At 44.8% G+C, this 17,663-nt stretch overlaps 1 protein-coding gene across 1 annotated transcript in view; it reads left to right on the top strand.

The window, feature by feature from the left end:
- Positions 1 to 2,203: 2,203 nt before the first annotated feature.
- si:ch211-132g1.7 (prostaglandin F2 receptor negative regulator) overlaps positions 2,204 to 17,663 on the top strand; it is a 43,772-nt gene continuing 28,312 nt past the window's right edge. Inside the window, exons 1-5 of the mRNA XM_034611437.1 lie at positions 2,204 to 2,634; positions 7,425 to 7,537; positions 7,949 to 8,207; positions 13,828 to 14,235; positions 16,368 to 16,766. Of these exons, the coding sequence (XP_034467328.1) occupies positions 2,583 to 2,634; positions 7,425 to 7,537; positions 7,949 to 8,207; positions 13,828 to 14,235; positions 16,368 to 16,766 (1,231 nt within the window). The 5' untranslated portion in view covers positions 2,204 to 2,582. The remainder of the gene's footprint in view (positions 2,635 to 7,424; positions 7,538 to 7,948; positions 8,208 to 13,827; positions 14,236 to 16,367; positions 16,767 to 17,663) is intronic.

The following is a 17,663-nucleotide window of genomic DNA, read 5'->3' as shown; positions in this document are numbered from 1 at the left end:
TGGCTGCTGGAACGCTGCAATTTCCCACTGGGATTCATTAACAAGGTTTTTTCTTCTGCAGGAGAAACTGGTACTACACAGATTATTGTAACTGCATGATGGATGGATGGATGCAAAGATGGGTGGATGCATGGATGGAAGGATGAATGGATGGATAAAAAAAAAGGGAAGATGCATAGGGTAAAAATATCCACTCAAGCTCAGAAGAGGAAAAGGATTCTGTATTGGTCTATTGCCACCACTAGATGGCGCTGTAGCTCCTAAAATTTGATCTCAAAGCTCAGGCTTGATTTTTGGTTTGAAATATTTTTAATTAGGAATAAGGAAAAAAGTCTGAAAATGTAGATTTTTTTTAGCAGGGAGAGTAAATTTGAATGTTGACATCACATGTCTCTGCTTACTTAATAACTACAGAAAACCGTGCAGATGCATCATGGGAGCTTAACCAGAGCCCACACACTTTTCACACGGGATTTGTTGCAGTTGAAACAAACAGTTTTGACACTTTTTTATTTTTATTTTACAGCTTTGACCGAACATTAAAAATGAGTTTGAGGTAGAGAAGTGAATGTGTCTCTCCTGAAATGCCGGGTAAATGTGAGGTCCACAGTTTTCTGACTCTGTCAGATTCTCAGTGTGATAAGGGGGTTTACCCTAACCCCCTTTACCCTAACCCCCTTATCTGAGGCAGTGGTCTGTGGTTTAGAATAAAAGGCTGTGGCTCTATTAAAATCAGATGCACAAGAAAGAACCTGTGGTCTGGTTAATGACTGACAGGGAAGTACTGGCAGTAAGAGAAGACTGTGTGTGTGTGTGTGTGTGTGTGTGTGTCTGTGTGTGGGGTCTGGGTGTGACTCATGGTAGGGAACAACATCATGTAAATCATTCAGTTTTAAGCTTAGGTTTAGTTTAAGATTAGGTTCAGGTTATGTTTGGGTTAGGATTAAGCAAGTAGTAACTTTATTTAAGGTAAGGTTTACGTTTAGGTGAGGCTTAGGTTAAGGTTAGATTAGGGTAAGGATTAGATAAGGAGTAACCCTGATTAAGATAGGTTAAGGTTATGTGTAGGTTGAGGTTAACGTTAGGTTCAGATTTAGGTTAGGTTTAGTTTAAGGTAGGATTAGTCTAAGGTTAGTTTTAGGTTAAGGTTAGAGTAAGTCTCAAGGATATTAATGCAATGTCCTCTGAAGTCATGGAGACTACTGTGTGTGTGTGTGTGTGTGTGTGTGTGTGTGTGTGTTAGTTTGAACAGATGCTATGTGTCAGCAAACGCCACCGTGTTGAGACCACATACAGTAATAGTCGACAACACACACACACACTGTAAAATTAGTCATATTATCGATTTAGCTCCGCAGCGGACGACCCGTGAAGTTTCAACCTTTGACTCCGAGGCTACACACCCAAACTTCTCAGCTCCTCCCACTCCCCCTCTGTGCGCCTGCGGAGGCTGACTGAGCGGTGACCTTTGACCCCAACCGGCCGGCCTGTGTAAATACCCAGCGTGGGTCTGATCACAGGACAGTAGCTGACAACAGGACCGTGTCAGCCTCGTTAAAGACGGCAGCCTGTAGCAGGAGGAGATGAAGACAGTGAAATGTGGTTTCTCATCCTCATGTGGACTGAACCATTTTCATGCAAAATACAAATTCAAATATTCCCTTTCACCAGAACATATAGTTTTCATTGTATGTGTGTCTATAAGTTCTAGGAGAAACATTATCTGGTGGTAGCATCAATGACCTTTAATGACAAGCTTTTTAAGATAAGACAAGGAACGTTGTGTTTTCTTATCTTTTGTGTTTTCTTATTTGTTGTATTTTATCATTTGTTGGTGTGTTTTCCTATCTACCGTTGTCTTTTATTATTAACCTTTGTTTTTTCCTGTATACACTCGTGTTTTTTGTTATTTATCTTTCTTTATTGTGATGTTTTGTGGCTTGTCGTTGTGTTTTCCACCTCAGGGCCACCGTAAAAATGTCCCAGAATCACAACTCGGGTGTTGTCGCTATCTCCAAATACAAAATGCATATTTTATTCTTATTATTCTGATATTTCACACAGTAACAGACTCTGAGATGAGACTTACACCATGAGTCCATCACATCAGACACTGAAACATGTGACATGATAGAGACAGGTTCACATCCACCTCTCTCTCTCTTTCTCTCTCTCTCTCTCCCCCCCCTCTCTCTCTCTCTCCACTCCTCCTCCAGACACTCACCTAACTTCCGGCCACTCTCTCTCTCTCTCTCTCCCTCCCTCCCTGTCTTTCTCTCTCCTCATTTCTCACCCACATTCCCACACACACTCACACACACCAGCAGTAAGCCGGTTCAGTGTTGTGGGCACCGTGTAAACGCGATCTCGTCTTGATCCGGATCACTGGATCCAGGGACTCACGGTGTGCATCCGTTTTGCTGCGCGGCTCCGCCCGGTGTGCGGTGCGGTGCGGTGACTACACGCATCTGAGAGTTTTACTGGAGCGGCAGCGGCGGGAGAGGAGGACTCGTCTTTCTCCGGACAAAGGGAACGAGGGAGGAAAGTGAAGGAAAAAGGAGAAAGAGTGGAAGAAGCGAGGGATGAAAATGGATTATTCTCTACTCACACTCGTCTTCTGTGTTTTCACGATCGGTAAGAAACCTTTGTTAATCGTTGTTTGCCAATTAACTCCCGGCCACCCGACGCTTCACTTAAAAACACGCCAATTTAAAGTTTGTTTGCATTTCAGCACAAATACACGCGTCGATTAATTTCACATTTAATAATTCTCACATCTTTAACATCCATTAGTCACATCGGCGTGTGTCAGATCCATTAAGCACCGCTCGATTTTAATCCATTTTAAACTTTTCCAACTCCTTCACATCCAAGCTGCCACCAACCTATGTGCATGTCTATGGCAGCAGAGGCACGTTTAGCAGGTTTTTAAAAAGTGGGTTTAAGTGGAAAACAAGTGTCATTTGATTCAGTGAATGAAGCCGAATTGAATTGTTGGTTCAAGACATTGACACTTTGCATCTTGATCGCAGTCAGACGTTCCTGCGTGTGGCGACAGGCGAAAAATGCTAAAAATGCCATTTTGGTAAAAGGAGTTCGGTGCTGAAGTCTCCCCACCCCTGTGAGGGCGAGCTGCAGCTCTTACATGCACTGCCTCGGTGTATTGTAACAGCTGCTCAGTTGTGTTTTAGCTAATGTGAGTCTGTCATTTAAAGGGACGGTTAATTAATATTCTGCCTTAAGGTTAATTAAAGCACGAGGACCAATGAAACCACAATTAAATCTACTGGAGCCAGATTCTTATGTGGATCTGCACCAAATTGCTCACACTCATCTAGACCCATGAATTATTTTGCGAGAAATCAAGGAAAATGTTGAAAAACACAATTTCTTGCAGCGATAAAGAGTAAAGAAAAATCCTGGATTTGTACCCAGAGCCGGATCCATGCCAAAATTTAATGAGCCCTTCCCTCACCAACATCGCATCCTTACACCAAGTTTCGTGGCAATCCGTGCTGTAGTTTTTGTGTAATCCTGTTCACAATCAAACCAACCACAAACAAACTATCGAACAGAAGTGAAAACATAACTTCCTTAGCCAAAGAAATGATGCTGCCTGCCTCCATCACTACTCCTGCGCCAATTAAGACCAATCATGAGGTGATCAAGGTCCTATAATAAGCCACTCGAGACTGTCCATCATGATCACGCTTATTATTTGCATTGCGTCCATACCAGAGTGAAACCAGTGTGACTGATCACCAGCGTGCAACCAAAGGACCAGTGCTTAGTCATTCGATTTCACCTCAGTCCGGGACAAACCCAGGCTTGTTCACCGGCTTCCTTTCTACCTCCGGGCCAAACAAGGTTAAACAGGGCTTACCAATGCTGAGGTTGCCATATGTTTGTGAGCACAACAGTGGATTCTCTCGTGTGTGTGTGTGTGTGTGTGTGTGTGTGTGTGTGTGTGTGTGTGTGTGTGTGTGTGTGTGTGTGTGTGTGTGTGTGTGTGTGTGTGTGTGTGTGTGTGTGTGTGTGTGTGTGTGTGTGTGTGTGTGTGTGTGTGTGTGTGTGACTGAGAGAGAGGGACTTGGCTTAAATTAGAGCAGAGCAAGATGATCAAATGTCGCTCAGCGCTCCTGGGGTGCTGTGTGTTCTGGAGCTGCAGAGGCAGAAGTGCTTCCCCTCAACTTGGACTCTCGTGGTTCAAATAAAATCAAACTCGTGTGCAGACTCCCCAGAGGACGAAACCTCATGGTTCCACTTTGTCTTCCCCCCCAACGTAACCACGTTTCGTTTCCCTCAGCAGAGAACTGGCCGTGTTCGAGCATATTTCCCACGTGAACTGACAATGTGTCAAAACCTGTGAGCTTGTGCAACCTGTTTAACAGTTTTGTTCATGAAGTTCCATTTTTGTTTTGCTGCGGCAACTCTGAAGAAGCCTGACGACTTGTTTGTGTTGAGCTGAGAGACACCTATTGTTGGCTGGGGGGGGACGGGGGCCCCCTCCAGTAGCAAAGTTGAAGTGCAAACCCCCCACCATCATACACAAGCATAGAGACATTCTTGTCTTCAACAGAGCCGCAAAAATTTTGAAGCTTTTGGCATAAAACAAGTGGCATGGGGCCATGTCTCGACACAGCCGGTCATAGAATTTGAGGGGGTTCTCACTAAATTGTTGCAAACAGCTGTTCTCTGGGGCCCCCCCTCTTAGCTCGGGGGCCCCAGGCAATTTCTTTCTTCGCCTGCCCTGTTGCAACGCCCCTGATTGATGGTAAAAGGATGAAAAATACTTGCACATTGAAGGAGGCATGTGCATTTTATTCCTGCTGAACTTAAACACTTTAAAATGAGACGATGGAGCTTTAAACACACTATATTCACCAGGCACGCTCAGGTAACTACACAGATTATGCACGCCCAAATTTAACTTGAAATTAAAAGCACATTTATTTCATTTTGCGGTCCGCCTCTGTCGTGCAAAAGTCTCTCACCCCCCTCTATGTTTGAGAAATATTTAATGACTTTTGGGTCCGGCCAAGACGTCACGGTGAAGTTCACTGAGAGTCAACCGGGTTCTTTCAGGGCGATTCGCTCTAAAAACAGTTGAGGTGAACAGAGTGTGTTTTTTTTCATTTTAACACCAGCTGTCAATTCCCCTCCACGATGTCAACTTAGAAACATTTTTGTACATTTTCTGGAGTTCAAGCCTGAGACGACTTTAGTGGATGACCCCACCTCCTTTCTGCCTTCAGGCTCCACTGGCTGAGCAGTGTTTTGTTTCAGGAGAGACGGACAGGCCGGCTGGAAATCGAGTTTAAAACCCACATATCTTTGTTGCTGCTGCTGGCCCAGCAACTTTGAGTCTCTCATTTTTAGTGACGAATGGAGCCATCATCCTTTTAGCAAAGGAAATGCAAAGAGCAGAAAGGCAGCGATAGATTGTCTCACCTTAGGTTGGATGATAAATTGCATTAGATGCGTTTTGCATGTTGAAAAATGTAGTCAAGGAAGCGATTTGAATTCGGAAAGAAGCAGACCTTGTTAAACTCATGACTCAGCAGCGCAGAAGAACCTCAGACACTTCACACTGGAAGTTGAATAAACCACTTTGTTTCATTAGCTTGAGGTATGGCAGCTGCAGCGTCATTAAATTCAAAGTGTTATTCTTGTTTGGCGTCGTAGTTTCTTCTTCTCTTCGCTGTTACCGTTAAATGATCGCGGACAAACAAACAATCCGTCACCAGCAACCCGTCTCTGGTTTATCTCATAAATTGCGCCATTGGCCGCTCCTGTCGGGGATAGTAAACAGAAACATACTGTAGCTTTTTGTGTGGGACTCATTTCATTGTGACTTGTTACTTACTAAAGCAGAAAAAGCTCACACTCAGCAGGCGTGCGCACACAACTCCAGGCCAACCGCCAAAAAACCCTCAAGTGTTGATGGAGCCGCTCGAGTATCACCGGACCTCACAAGCACGGGGCTTATTTATGAAGCACTTCCTCCATCCAGGTGAAGATTTTCTGCTCCGAGGAAGAAATTTATGTTTCTACACAAGACTCTCGGCTAATTAAAACGCTGCAGAATTACTATTTGAATTGGGTCACATTCAATCTGAGGATGATAACACTAAGAATGTGACCGAGGGTCTGCTGCCAAACTGCTTGTACTACTTTCTGATGCTTGGCATGAAGACACAGTTCAGTTCCCAAAACGTAGCGAGGTCTCTTACTCATATGTTGCAGTCATGTCGTCCATTTTTATAGTAAATACAGTCTAGGGTCAGTGTGTTATTTACAATCTGTGACATATCGGCGACATTTGTTCAATCATGACGAAGGACAGTTTGTAATTTCACATTTAACGAGAGTCCTGTTATGGGATTGGCTCGTTTCTTCTGGAGGGGCTGAGTGATCGGAATTTGTTATCGGATGAGAAAAGGTTGAATCCCTAGCACGGTGTTGTAACTGTAACCGACAGCGATTAGGATCCCAATCTGAGCTCGTATTTGATGCCAACTTTTACCACTTGACAGTTTCCTGCTCGTAGTGAAGGTCGGACCGCTGGCTCTGCTTTTTCCTCCACACTGATAACCTGCCAACAAGCAGCTCAAGTGTAGTGTGCTGATATTCTTCCTCCACACAACCCCAGCAGCATGTAGCGTCTCCTCTTTACCTTCAGCTTGTGGGCCGACGTCGGGGTCAGGGTGGGGGGGTGGGGGTGTGACGTCCTGCAGCCAGAACCAGGAAGCAGCAGCGTCGCCGAACCAACCAGCTGCGAGCTCTGCCGGCCTGTGCCGTGCTGCTACATGCTTCACTCATGCAGCTGGAATGTCAGGAGAGTGACCCGCTCGCTTTGTGTGCCGCTGTTCTTTTAGGGGAGGGGGTCTTTGAGATCAGCTGGAGAGCTGCCATAACCAGCGGCTGTTTTCTTTCTTGGGCATGAGTGTGTGTGTGCTGTACGCTCTTCAGGATCTGGCAGCATCATCGTCACTATCGATACGTTCAGTCAAGTTACAACAAGCCCTGCGTGTGTGTGTGTGTGTGTGTCACTGTTTCGTATGTTGCAACAGGGACGTCGTGTCCAAGATTGCGACTTTTCCTTTTTATGAGCGTGTTTGTCAAATCTGTCAACGTCATCCCTTAACGTCCCATTAATAAAACCTGGCCGGTGATGATGAATCATAGTCTGTCTGTTTAGTCATCTTGCTCCTAATGGAACACGCACATAAAGTATTTCCCTTCGAAATGATAACTGAATAAAACCTATTCATCCTGTAAATTCTATTTTTATGCAGCAGCTTATGCTGTGGCTCATAGATCAGGGAGGTTTTGCTTTCTGAAATTCGAGATTTCAATACATCGTCCATCAAATCCAGCTGAAGTCTCATTTTTCTCTTTCACATTCTCTCTCGTCCCTGCAGGTGGGTGCTCGGCCCGAGTGGTGAAGGTGTCTCCCGGTCCACTGATCCGGGTGGACGGTCAGCCGGTCTCCATCAGATGTGACGTCAAGGAGTATTCGGGACCTCGTGAGCAGGTGATTGTCAACTTTTTATTGTGTGATGCCGAAAGATGTCAATAACAAAACGACAACTCCAAAGAAACAATGTGCTTGTCTGTGTTGGGGACTATTTTCATCCGCGGAACAAGCACAAGTTTCTGCTTTTTCTGCGTCGTCATCCCATTTGAGGTCCCAGAAGTCCTTGCAGTTAGAGAGCTGTTTATTTGTCATGAGAATATGAGGAGGACATATTTTACAGTTTCAAAGAACATGCAGAGAGCTGCAAATGGATCATGAAATCATTATATCTTAATGGGAAATAAATAGCTGTGAGTAGCAATAGATTCTATAGGAACTCTAACAAAGAAGTCAATATGGGCTACGAAAATAAAATTTGTTTTGATATGCTATTTTGCTTGGTGGTCACGATCCCTCTCCGTCCGGCAGGATTTCGAGTGGAAGATGTCCAGGGAGGCGAGCCCGGCGCAGCTGAAGATCATCTCCACCTTCGACGCCAGCTACTCCCACCCGTCACTCAGCAAGCGCGTGGCGTCCGGCGACATCTCGGTGGTGAGGCTCAGGGACAACGAGAGTGATCTGAAGATAGCGGAGGTGAAGGCGCTGGACGCCGGGCTCTACTGGTGCCAGACGCCGAGCACGGACTCCGTCATGAGCGGCAACTACGAGGCTCAGGTCCAGCTCATTGGTATGGGAGAGGACTGTGTGTGTGACACGTGTGTGTGTGTGTGTGTATATGTGTGTGAAGCTAGCTGGCTTCATTGGTTCATTTAACAGCCATCCCCATGACTTAGTAATGCCCTACAGACCATGTATATATTCTCCTGCACACACACACGCCGGCTGGGTTTAGATGATTATAGTCGTAAATTTGGCTTTGACACACACTCACACACTCACACACACTCTGTGCACATGTCAACACACTCATGGTGGGGAGCAGATGTCAGGTGGGAGAACTTGGCTTGTGTCAAGTGAAGGCCAGGGAGACGCAGATTTGGAACGTGAAGCACAAATGCTGAGCACAGAATATAAATACCATCGTCTGACATTTAAAGGAAAACAGTCCAGAGGGTGAAAGAGTTGGGGGAAATTGTCAAACAATTAGTTATGTGATCTTATCACTGTAAACTAATCGACAGTGTATTTTAGACTCAAAGTACCTGAAAGGTTTTGAAACGGAAGCTAAGAGATTTCAACTTGGAGTTAAAAAAGCCCAAGTCAACGTTAAAGGGAGCTCCTTTCCCCCACGGAAAACACTGGTCCTCAAACGCCTCGTCACATTTGCGTAAGGCACACCTAGTGGCAAGTCTGTGATGGATTCCATTTACACAGCGAAAGAACGTAACATTACCGCCTTGCTTTACTGATAGGTCAAGAGGGCCAAGCTGATAGTGAGCGCCCCCTGTTGGATCACAAACTACTTCAGACGGTCCAAGGCACTTCTAGACTGCATTTTTTGAATTGGAGCCTCATTTAAACCCTAATTGAAAAGAGGAACCTGAATATGAGCATAATGTGTCTATGGGAGCAGCTGCTGAAGAGCAATAAAACCAATACAACCTGTTTTAGTAGAACTGAACTGTCCAGACAAGTCAAATAATTATACGGGAGATAAAACCATATTTACCACCCTGCCTCACCCCACGGCTGATATGACGCAGCACTTCCTCTTCTCTTAAAAACATAATTGTGTATTTTTACTTTTATATACGTCTAAAAAACAAACTAACTGTCGCGGCTCTAATATCGTAAAAACGAAAAGTGCTTTGAGGCAGGGTTGACTTTTTAATAATTAACCAGATCATTATCTTTCCCTGCCCTTAACAAAGTTATAACAGTAAAACCGTGAATCATGATTTAGTCACCACGAGCGGACGTCCTCCACTCTTCAATAAATCCTTTCCTCTTGTTGAAATCGTTGGGTTTTTATTAATATTTTTGAAATATTGCCACACATGTTATTCCACCAGGCACTTATGATTCACTGAAAGCGATAGATGGAATCCTTCGCTCTGTTTAAGGACAGAAACCACATCCAGAAACATTTCTCTGGTTCCTCCGATCGTCCTCAGAACTCGCTGTGTACAGTTTAAATTTTTCATTTTCTGACAAAGAAACGGGGCGAAACAGAGGAAACTCGTGCTCAGCATTTTCTTTTGAATTTAATTGGGTTTCTTCCCCCATAATTATTCAGTTGCTAATTAAACGCGCATTTCGGCGACAGCGCTCGTTTAAATCCGCTGTTAACCCGATCCCAGAAGAGGCAGGATGCTTAAAACACAACAAGTCCCTCTGTCTGTCTCCGAGTGTGTGTTTTTGTGTTTCTGAAATTTGAGGGATGCAGTCACAAAGAGGGATTGTCTGACAGCAGGTTAGTTAGCTCCGTAATGCACCATCATGTTCCGCTGCTCCCTGCTTCCCAGCACGCCTCCCCAGACACCTTGTTAAATTTAGACCTGAATTAACTAGGCAGCTCTGTTTGTGTGTGTGAAAGAGATTGTGTTGTGTATATGTGGAGCATACAGTTGTGTGTGTGTGTGTGCGTGTGCGCGTGTGCGCGTGCGCGCGCGCACGCGCGCGCACGAGACAGTCAGTCGTTAACAGAGATGATGAGTTAGATTCGGTGCTGGAGGCTCTTTACCAGTCGAGACTTGTGCACCTCGTTCGTCAGCGCTCATACACACACACTCTCTCTTTCACACACACACACACACACAGTGAGCCTCCATAGCTCCACTGAGGCTGTTTGGTTATGTAAGAAACCAGAGAAGTGGAGGTCGCTGAGGGTTTGAAAACTCCTTTCAGGCTAATTTTAATTGATAGAGCAAAACGCAGATTATTTGTCCTGCCTTTGTTATCTGCCATAGACGCTCACGTCCCTGCAGCACCACTGTGTGCTCGGACGTCCACTGCAAGTCTTATTAGTGTCCACCACTGTCCTGTTTATAGCCTCACTTTGTAGAGATACATATATATACACGTCAGGAATTCCACAGGAAGTAATCTTTGAAGCCGATGTTCAATTCTATTACACAGACATCACACGGTCCGGGAATCACTGTGACTGAAAGCAGCCAAAGTAATTATTTTTTTTTTACGATGCAGATTCTCCAAAATATAAAGAAATGTAATTTTAAAAAGCCGCACAGGCCCAAGATAAAGGGTTACAGTCAGCAGGCGAGTAGTTCATTCTAACTAGGGGGTGACGCTTGTGCCCTCTGTCCCACCCACCCCAGTTTGTACACTGGTAGAATTTGGTTGTTGATTCCAAACGGTTCTCATTTGTGCTGGATTACCCTGTTTCCCCCCCCCCGTGTGTATGTATGTCCAAAATAACTCAACAATGCATCGACGGATTTTTGCTAAACTTGGTGGGAATATTACTTGGAGGTTTATCCCCAGGTGATTAGCGTTTGGAGTTGATGCTTACATCGAATGCGGTGTCTGTCGATGCCACGCCGGCCGATATTTGCTGCGTCCCTCTGAACACGTCTCTGCTCCTGTTTGTTTTGGGTCCCGTCCACGCAGGACCAGGCGGCTTCAACTTACTGCTGATCCTGTGATTTATTTAGCAGCACTAACTGGAGGATGCTCACCTGCACACGCAGCACTCTCTCTCATGGGGGATAGAGGGGAGGGCAGAATTGGCAGGTTATTAAGGGGAATTGTTTTTCTGTCATTTTGGTTTAAAGGGGATAACATGTGTCTTCTGGTCTGAGGTCGACTGCTGGTTCAGCTTATAAATAAATGGAGTGGAGAAAAATGTATTAAAATTGAAAAACCCTATGACCATGGATAAAGTTGGGATTAATCTTGCGTTATAGCCTGAAAACCTTTCAGTGGGATTTTCTGTCAAATCAGACCTTGAGGCTCACACACTCCTGCTGTAAGATCCCATCGGCCCAGGTTCATCACACAAAGTGGGAGTGATCATATTCGGTGGCGTGGCTCTGCCTCATGACCTAACATGAGTCATTTGACCTCCACTAAAAACACAGTCATCCACTGTTTTATTAAGTTTTATTTACCTACAGATGAGATGAGCAGTTTGTTCTTCTGAATACATACAAATCTGTTTTTCCCACAGGATTTAAATGTGGCACCAGTATAATTCCCACAATGCTTAGCTTCGTACTCCTCATCCCCAGCCATCTGTCGCCTCTTGGACTCGTTTCCAACACGACGACAATTAGCTTCCAAACCGGATCATTCATTATTTATGTATTAAGTATTTTGGGATGAAACTTGGAGAGTTTAGAGTGACTATTATTTTAAGTTATGTGAAGTCAGTATCACGAGGACACACCCAGCTCTTTTTCATATTGTGCAGTTTTTTTTTTGTGGTATTTTGTGTTTTTATATGAAAAGGATCAAAACAAGTCGGTGATAATGATGAAACTGAGACAGTAATATGTGTTCAGCAGTCGTCCCGAAACAAATCTGAGTCTGCCACTTAGTTTTATTGTTAACCCCCCGTGTCTCCGCTGCAGATGCCATTCATCAAAGCATCTAATGTCTTTTTCTTTAATTTCCCTGTCGTGGAAAGCCGAGGTAAAACCTTATTTCATCGCTGTTGGCGTGAAAGCAAAGATCTGCGGCAGTGTTCTCCTCTCACAGAGCGCCTCTCCCACACCTGCTGCATGAGTCATAGCGAGGGAAGAAACAAAGCGACGGCGAGCGCTGCTCTGTTAAGACCTGCTCGGACGTGACCCTCCGAACGCTTCCGGGAGGCCGGGCGTCGAAATCGAGCAAGAACTTTGTTAATTATTAGAGCAAAAACAAACACTGATGGTAAATGTGTCGGTGTGAGAGAGTTTACTGTGCCGTGTGTGAGCAGGCAAGTCATTAACTTTTATGAACACACACACACAATCAATCACAAATTTATGACTTTGTCTGGTGCAGTATGTTTGCTGGTGTAGCTCTCCTTCAGCCGCTGACCTTGACAAGAGAGCCACTCTGCGACACTTTGAGAGCCACTCTGTGTTGATTTAAAGAATCCCCGGACGTTAACCTAGACCTCAGTGCAAAGTCTTTCGCATGGGAGGCTTTAATTGAAATCCTGCTCATTTACCATGATGCATTAGGGTTCGAACTTACATTAGCAATTGAGCAGAACCCAATAAAATCATGTGTAAACACTCAAGCAGGTGCGAGCCAATCAAATCATGTAAATATGAAATAGGAGGCAGAGGCAGCTGTACTTCCTTTAGCCCATCTACTTCCTAGGAAGCACAAAACTGTGATTGTTGTCGTTATGACAATTGCGATGACACTAAGCGTCGTGCACGGACTACGTCAAGCGTAAATTAGGGGGGGGACAGCAACTCCCACGATCCCACGCTGCTTCATGACATCATCAAACTAGATCTTTTTTTTTTTTTTTTTTTTTTGAGAGTCGCCTAGTGGCTGATCATACACATTTTAATTTGTCTAATCTCAAGAGCTCATATTAGAATATAATATGTGGAAATACGAGGCGTCATCATTATTTATGATCCTGTAACTCCGCCCAATGAATACCTGCATTTAATAATTACTTTAGCTGAAATTGTTCCATTTCCCCCCTTTTAACTTCCTTTTGATGTTTTTTTTTTTTCTCTGCATGAACTTCCATTTCACCGCATCAGTATTTAATCAGACGTGCCTCTCAGGCTCATTCATACCCCACATGTATACAGAGCTTTACCCCACTCAGCTTCAAAGCACAGAGGAGTGGGGTGGGTGGAGAAGATGAATGCTGAACAGCGCAGGGAAAGGTTTTTTTTTTGGTTTTTTTTTTTACCTTGATTATGTTGTAGTGTCATTGCTTTTGTTTTCTGCTGATTTTTGTTTTTTTCGCCTCCCAAAAATAACCAATTTTTGTAAAGTGATCACTGCAGTAAACAAGATCCCAGCTCGGGATACGCCTCCAGGAATAGACGATGAAGAAAAATGAGGGAAAATGCAAATATTCTGCTGATTATCAACCAGAATAAACAGTTTATCTTCAGTGTTGTGGTAAAATGAAAAATATAAAAACCACTAATGTAATTTTTTATATAATGAACAAGATGTTTGATTTGCACTTAACTCCAAAATGTCCAAAAGTAGATTGAACCAGCATGTAACCTCAATTAAAACTGTCTGACATATATTATAGTATTTAAAGGTATAAAATGCAAAGGAAGGAAGAGAAGAGAAAACTACACTCATGTTGAATTCATCTTTATCTCCATATACATAGTCTTCGGTTTGTGTTCAGTGATATTCCTCTTCTACAGTCTTACTAATGTATTCCTCAAATGTCTCTTTCTTCCCGCCAGTCATTCCCAACACCCTCAGCGTCTCCCCGCAGACCCCGCCCCCAGAAGTCCCGGAGGGCAGTGACCTCACGCTCTCCTGCAGCGTCACACGCACGCTCACCCAGCCCACCTACCTGTCCGTCACCTGGTCGCTGAAGAACGGCGCGACGTCGGAGGAAATCCTGACGTTCGGTCCCCAGGGCGGTGTGGTCACGGGGCCGAAGTTCACCCGGCGCTACGCCGACGGAGGCATCCGATTGGTCCCTGGGAAGGACGGACAGTTTGAACTGGTGATATCGAGAGTGACGACGTCTGACGGCGGGACCTATGAATGCAATGGAACGGAGTGGACACATGAAAGTGGAGGGAAATGGATAAAAATCGTGGAGAACACGAAAGAGATGGGGACTGTTAAAGTTATTCCTACAGGTAAGATACAAAGGGTTACAGCATTAATCACTGAGGAAACATCTATGTTTGATTTTGGTTTAAATTAACTTTATTTCAATAAATCTTTAGTAACAAACTCAAGGGTATATTTTTGGGACATTGAGCCTTAAGCTGGCTCATTTGGAGTCGGAGTCTGCGCAGTGATCCAGCGATCGAGCCTCTTGGAGCTAGCATGTCGTCCATCTTTATGTTAAGTCTATGGATGGGACTGCACCGCACTGTTTGCACTGGAGGTTTAAGATTCAGGAAGGTGCGGGCGACGTTTAATTTTCATCGATTGACATCCTCACAAACTCGTTGTTCATTGAAGGCAGCTTCCTGTTGTTGTACCAAGGGTGATTAAACTCATGTAAGGCTGGAAGGTGACTCTCTCTCTCTCACACTTAAAAATAACAAGTCACATGCACATGATTAGAAATCGGAGTTCTCGTCTGCGGCACCTGAAAAAGATGTTAGCGGGTGATAAACCCTGAAAAGAAAACTCTGAGTCACATAACGATTGGGATTCTTACCCTCTGTGCCTCTGGATCAAATCCAAAAATAAACTTAATTAATAGTGTTAATGCAAGACAAAGAAGTGAAAGAGGACTCGTGGCTTTTCACCACCCAGAGGCTCTTGTTCCAGCACTAGACGAGCCAGCGTTCATCCACCCCCCAGGTTGTGTTTAGGAGACATGGAGACGAGCCGAAAATAGCACAACCTGCCCCTGAATCGGTGTAACGTTGTAATAAGTCCCTCTTTAAACGTGGCATTCGGAGGTTCCCTGCATATCCTTAGCAATGGTTTTATAGCTGCAGTGAAATTAGAATGTGTGGATTATTTTTCCTGCAGGGATAATCTTCAAGTGGCACTTTCTGGCTTCTTGATAAAAAGAGGCTACTTCCCTGCGTGTGTTTGCCGTTTTCCCTGCCACTGTGTTGGATGTGGGTAGAAAATGAAGGATGAGAGGAGAGGGAGAGACGTGGGAGAGTCGTCTCTCTCTGTTGTGAGGCTGTCGGCTTTTTTCTTTTAAACTGCATCCTCTCTTCTGTGAGACTTTTCTTGCTGAGTCCCGGGAGGCTCGTGACCCTCTCTGCCCGTCTTTCTGTCCCATTCTGTCCTGAGAGAGGCCCCTGCACACACACACACACACTCTCACACTCTCTCATTCACCGTGGTTGCTGTGGTCACCATATCTTATATCTTTCTAGGTTACCGTATCCTCTTAAGTGTTAGAAAACACACCCAGTGGTTTGTAATGAAACCAGAGATGGGCAGCACACACACACACACACAGAGGTCTCGGTCCCAGGTCCATTGTGTCCCGGTCAGTTCATATTGACTTACTGACTTGAGTAAAGAGGATGAGAAAAGTCAAACAGAGCGGGCTTTGTCTCTTTTGTCCTCTCGCAGACACCATACAGAGACTCTCTTACCACATACTGCAGCATAGGTTGTTGCTGGAGACCGAATCCAAACCCGCTGATCCGACTGTTGGGTTGAAGACACACAAGAGAAGACTGACAGTCGTTTTTAATTTGCTGGACTCCTTTTCTCCGAGAGGATTTTAAAGTTCGTCTCTGACATTGATAGATGACTACTTACATTGTCTTTTAAGAATATGTAGCTTGTGTATCTTGTCCGCTTTAACGTAACATCACCTCTGAGGGTTTTCTGTCTATATCCAAGTGTTAATATCCTCGTTACGTCTAAGAAATCAGAATTTAGAATTTACCATTGTGTGCTTTCTAATAGTTATTTTCATCGAGCGGGTCGTCAACAACGTAACAATACAAAACAGTTGGAACGAATAGATGATTCATTTTTATTTAAATAATGACTGAAACACTTTAGAATCAGTCAGAATACTATAATAAATGCACTATAAATATTTATACTGATATAACATAGTTATTTCAAATCAAGCTTTTTCAGAATAAAAGTGAATTACTGGTGAAATTCAAACGGAGCCACACAGGGTCCTCTGCTCACTGCTCTCTACTACTAATGAGTTGGGATGTTTTATATTCTACCACCACGTCACTGTTTGTTAAGCCTTGATCTTGTTGATGAACTATATCGCCTGTACACAACAGGGTGAAGGATCTGACTCTGTCTCTGTCCTCTCAAGGTCAGTCCCTCAGTGTGAAGGCCACATCCCCCTCCACGCCGCTGCTCCTCTCCCCCGGCGACACGATGACCCTCCTGTGCTCCGTCACCGCCGACAACCTGCAGGCCCTCGCCCTGGAAGTGACCTGGCTGGCTGGTGACCGCGACCTCGTCACCATGGAGCGCAGCGGGGTGGTGATCGCCAACGTGTCGGCGAGCGGCGAGGTGAGCCTGGAGCGGACAGGAGGCGGCGAGTACAGGCTAGGGGTGAGGGGGGTGAGCATGGAGGAAGGAGGGGAGTACACCTGCCGCGTCCGGGCCTTCATCGAAAAAGGAGGGAAGAGCGCCGGAGGAGGAGGGAGGTGGCACATGGCGGCTGAGAAGAAGTCCAGCCCCGTGACGGTGAAAGTGTCACAGATCAGTGAGTGAAACTTTTTCATTTATCTTTTCCATACATGACATATATATATATACATCTATCTATTACTGATCTGAATTCTGAAACTCTGTCTTCTAAAAATCCTAGACCGTAGAAGATCAGAGTTAAATCACCTGATTATGACCTGTTCAAAATGATGAAACACATCAAAAACATTACTAATTGGTAATTATTAAGTATGAAATATGGATGTCAAATGGAATGAGCCTCCATACATACAGGAAACCAAACTTGATACTTTATTGACAAGTCGCTCTCAGCGTTCCCCATTGCATGCTGCAGCATCCCTTTTGCTTTAGGGCACGAAACATCCATTTCTTTTTGTGTTGTGACTGCAGCTGGGGGAAGTCATCCTGATGTGAACCTACACATCATGTGGAGGTTTTATATTGCACTGCTGCAGCGTCGTCCCTTCGCTGTTTAGATCCTGTTTCTGAGTGAGAATGAAGAGCAACGCTCGACAAAGAGCACGGCCGATTCTCGACTAAACTATCAATCCCATCACTGATAGGAAAACAAATCCTGGTGTCCCGTCCAGTGGATAAGAAAAGAGCACTGGTGAAGAAGTTCTTGGGTCTATATGATTTCACGAGTTGTGGATGTGTACCAGTGAATCCGGAGTCTCAAGGGGAAATTCTTTTAATCCTCTAGTCAGCCTGTCGACTCCTGCTGAGGGGACAATTGATTAGTCATGCCTCTCCTGCTCTCTGCTACCTCTGGGTATGCTGATAGTTTGTGTGTGTACTGTATATCTATATATATGTGTGTGTGTGTGTGTGTGTGCTTGATGCTCTGATTCCTGCCTTTAAAGAGCGGCGGTGTCAAACACGGTCGACACAGCAATCAATTACTGGCGTGGTGGGAGGTCTCTCTGTCTCC

Source organism: Hippoglossus hippoglossus, chromosome 2, assembly GCF_009819705.1.
Source record: "Hippoglossus hippoglossus isolate fHipHip1 chromosome 2, fHipHip1.pri, whole genome shotgun sequence".
Taxonomy (NCBI): domain Eukaryota; kingdom Metazoa; phylum Chordata; class Actinopteri; order Pleuronectiformes; family Pleuronectidae; genus Hippoglossus; species Hippoglossus hippoglossus.
This window is presented reverse-complemented; position numbering and strand designations above follow the sequence as displayed.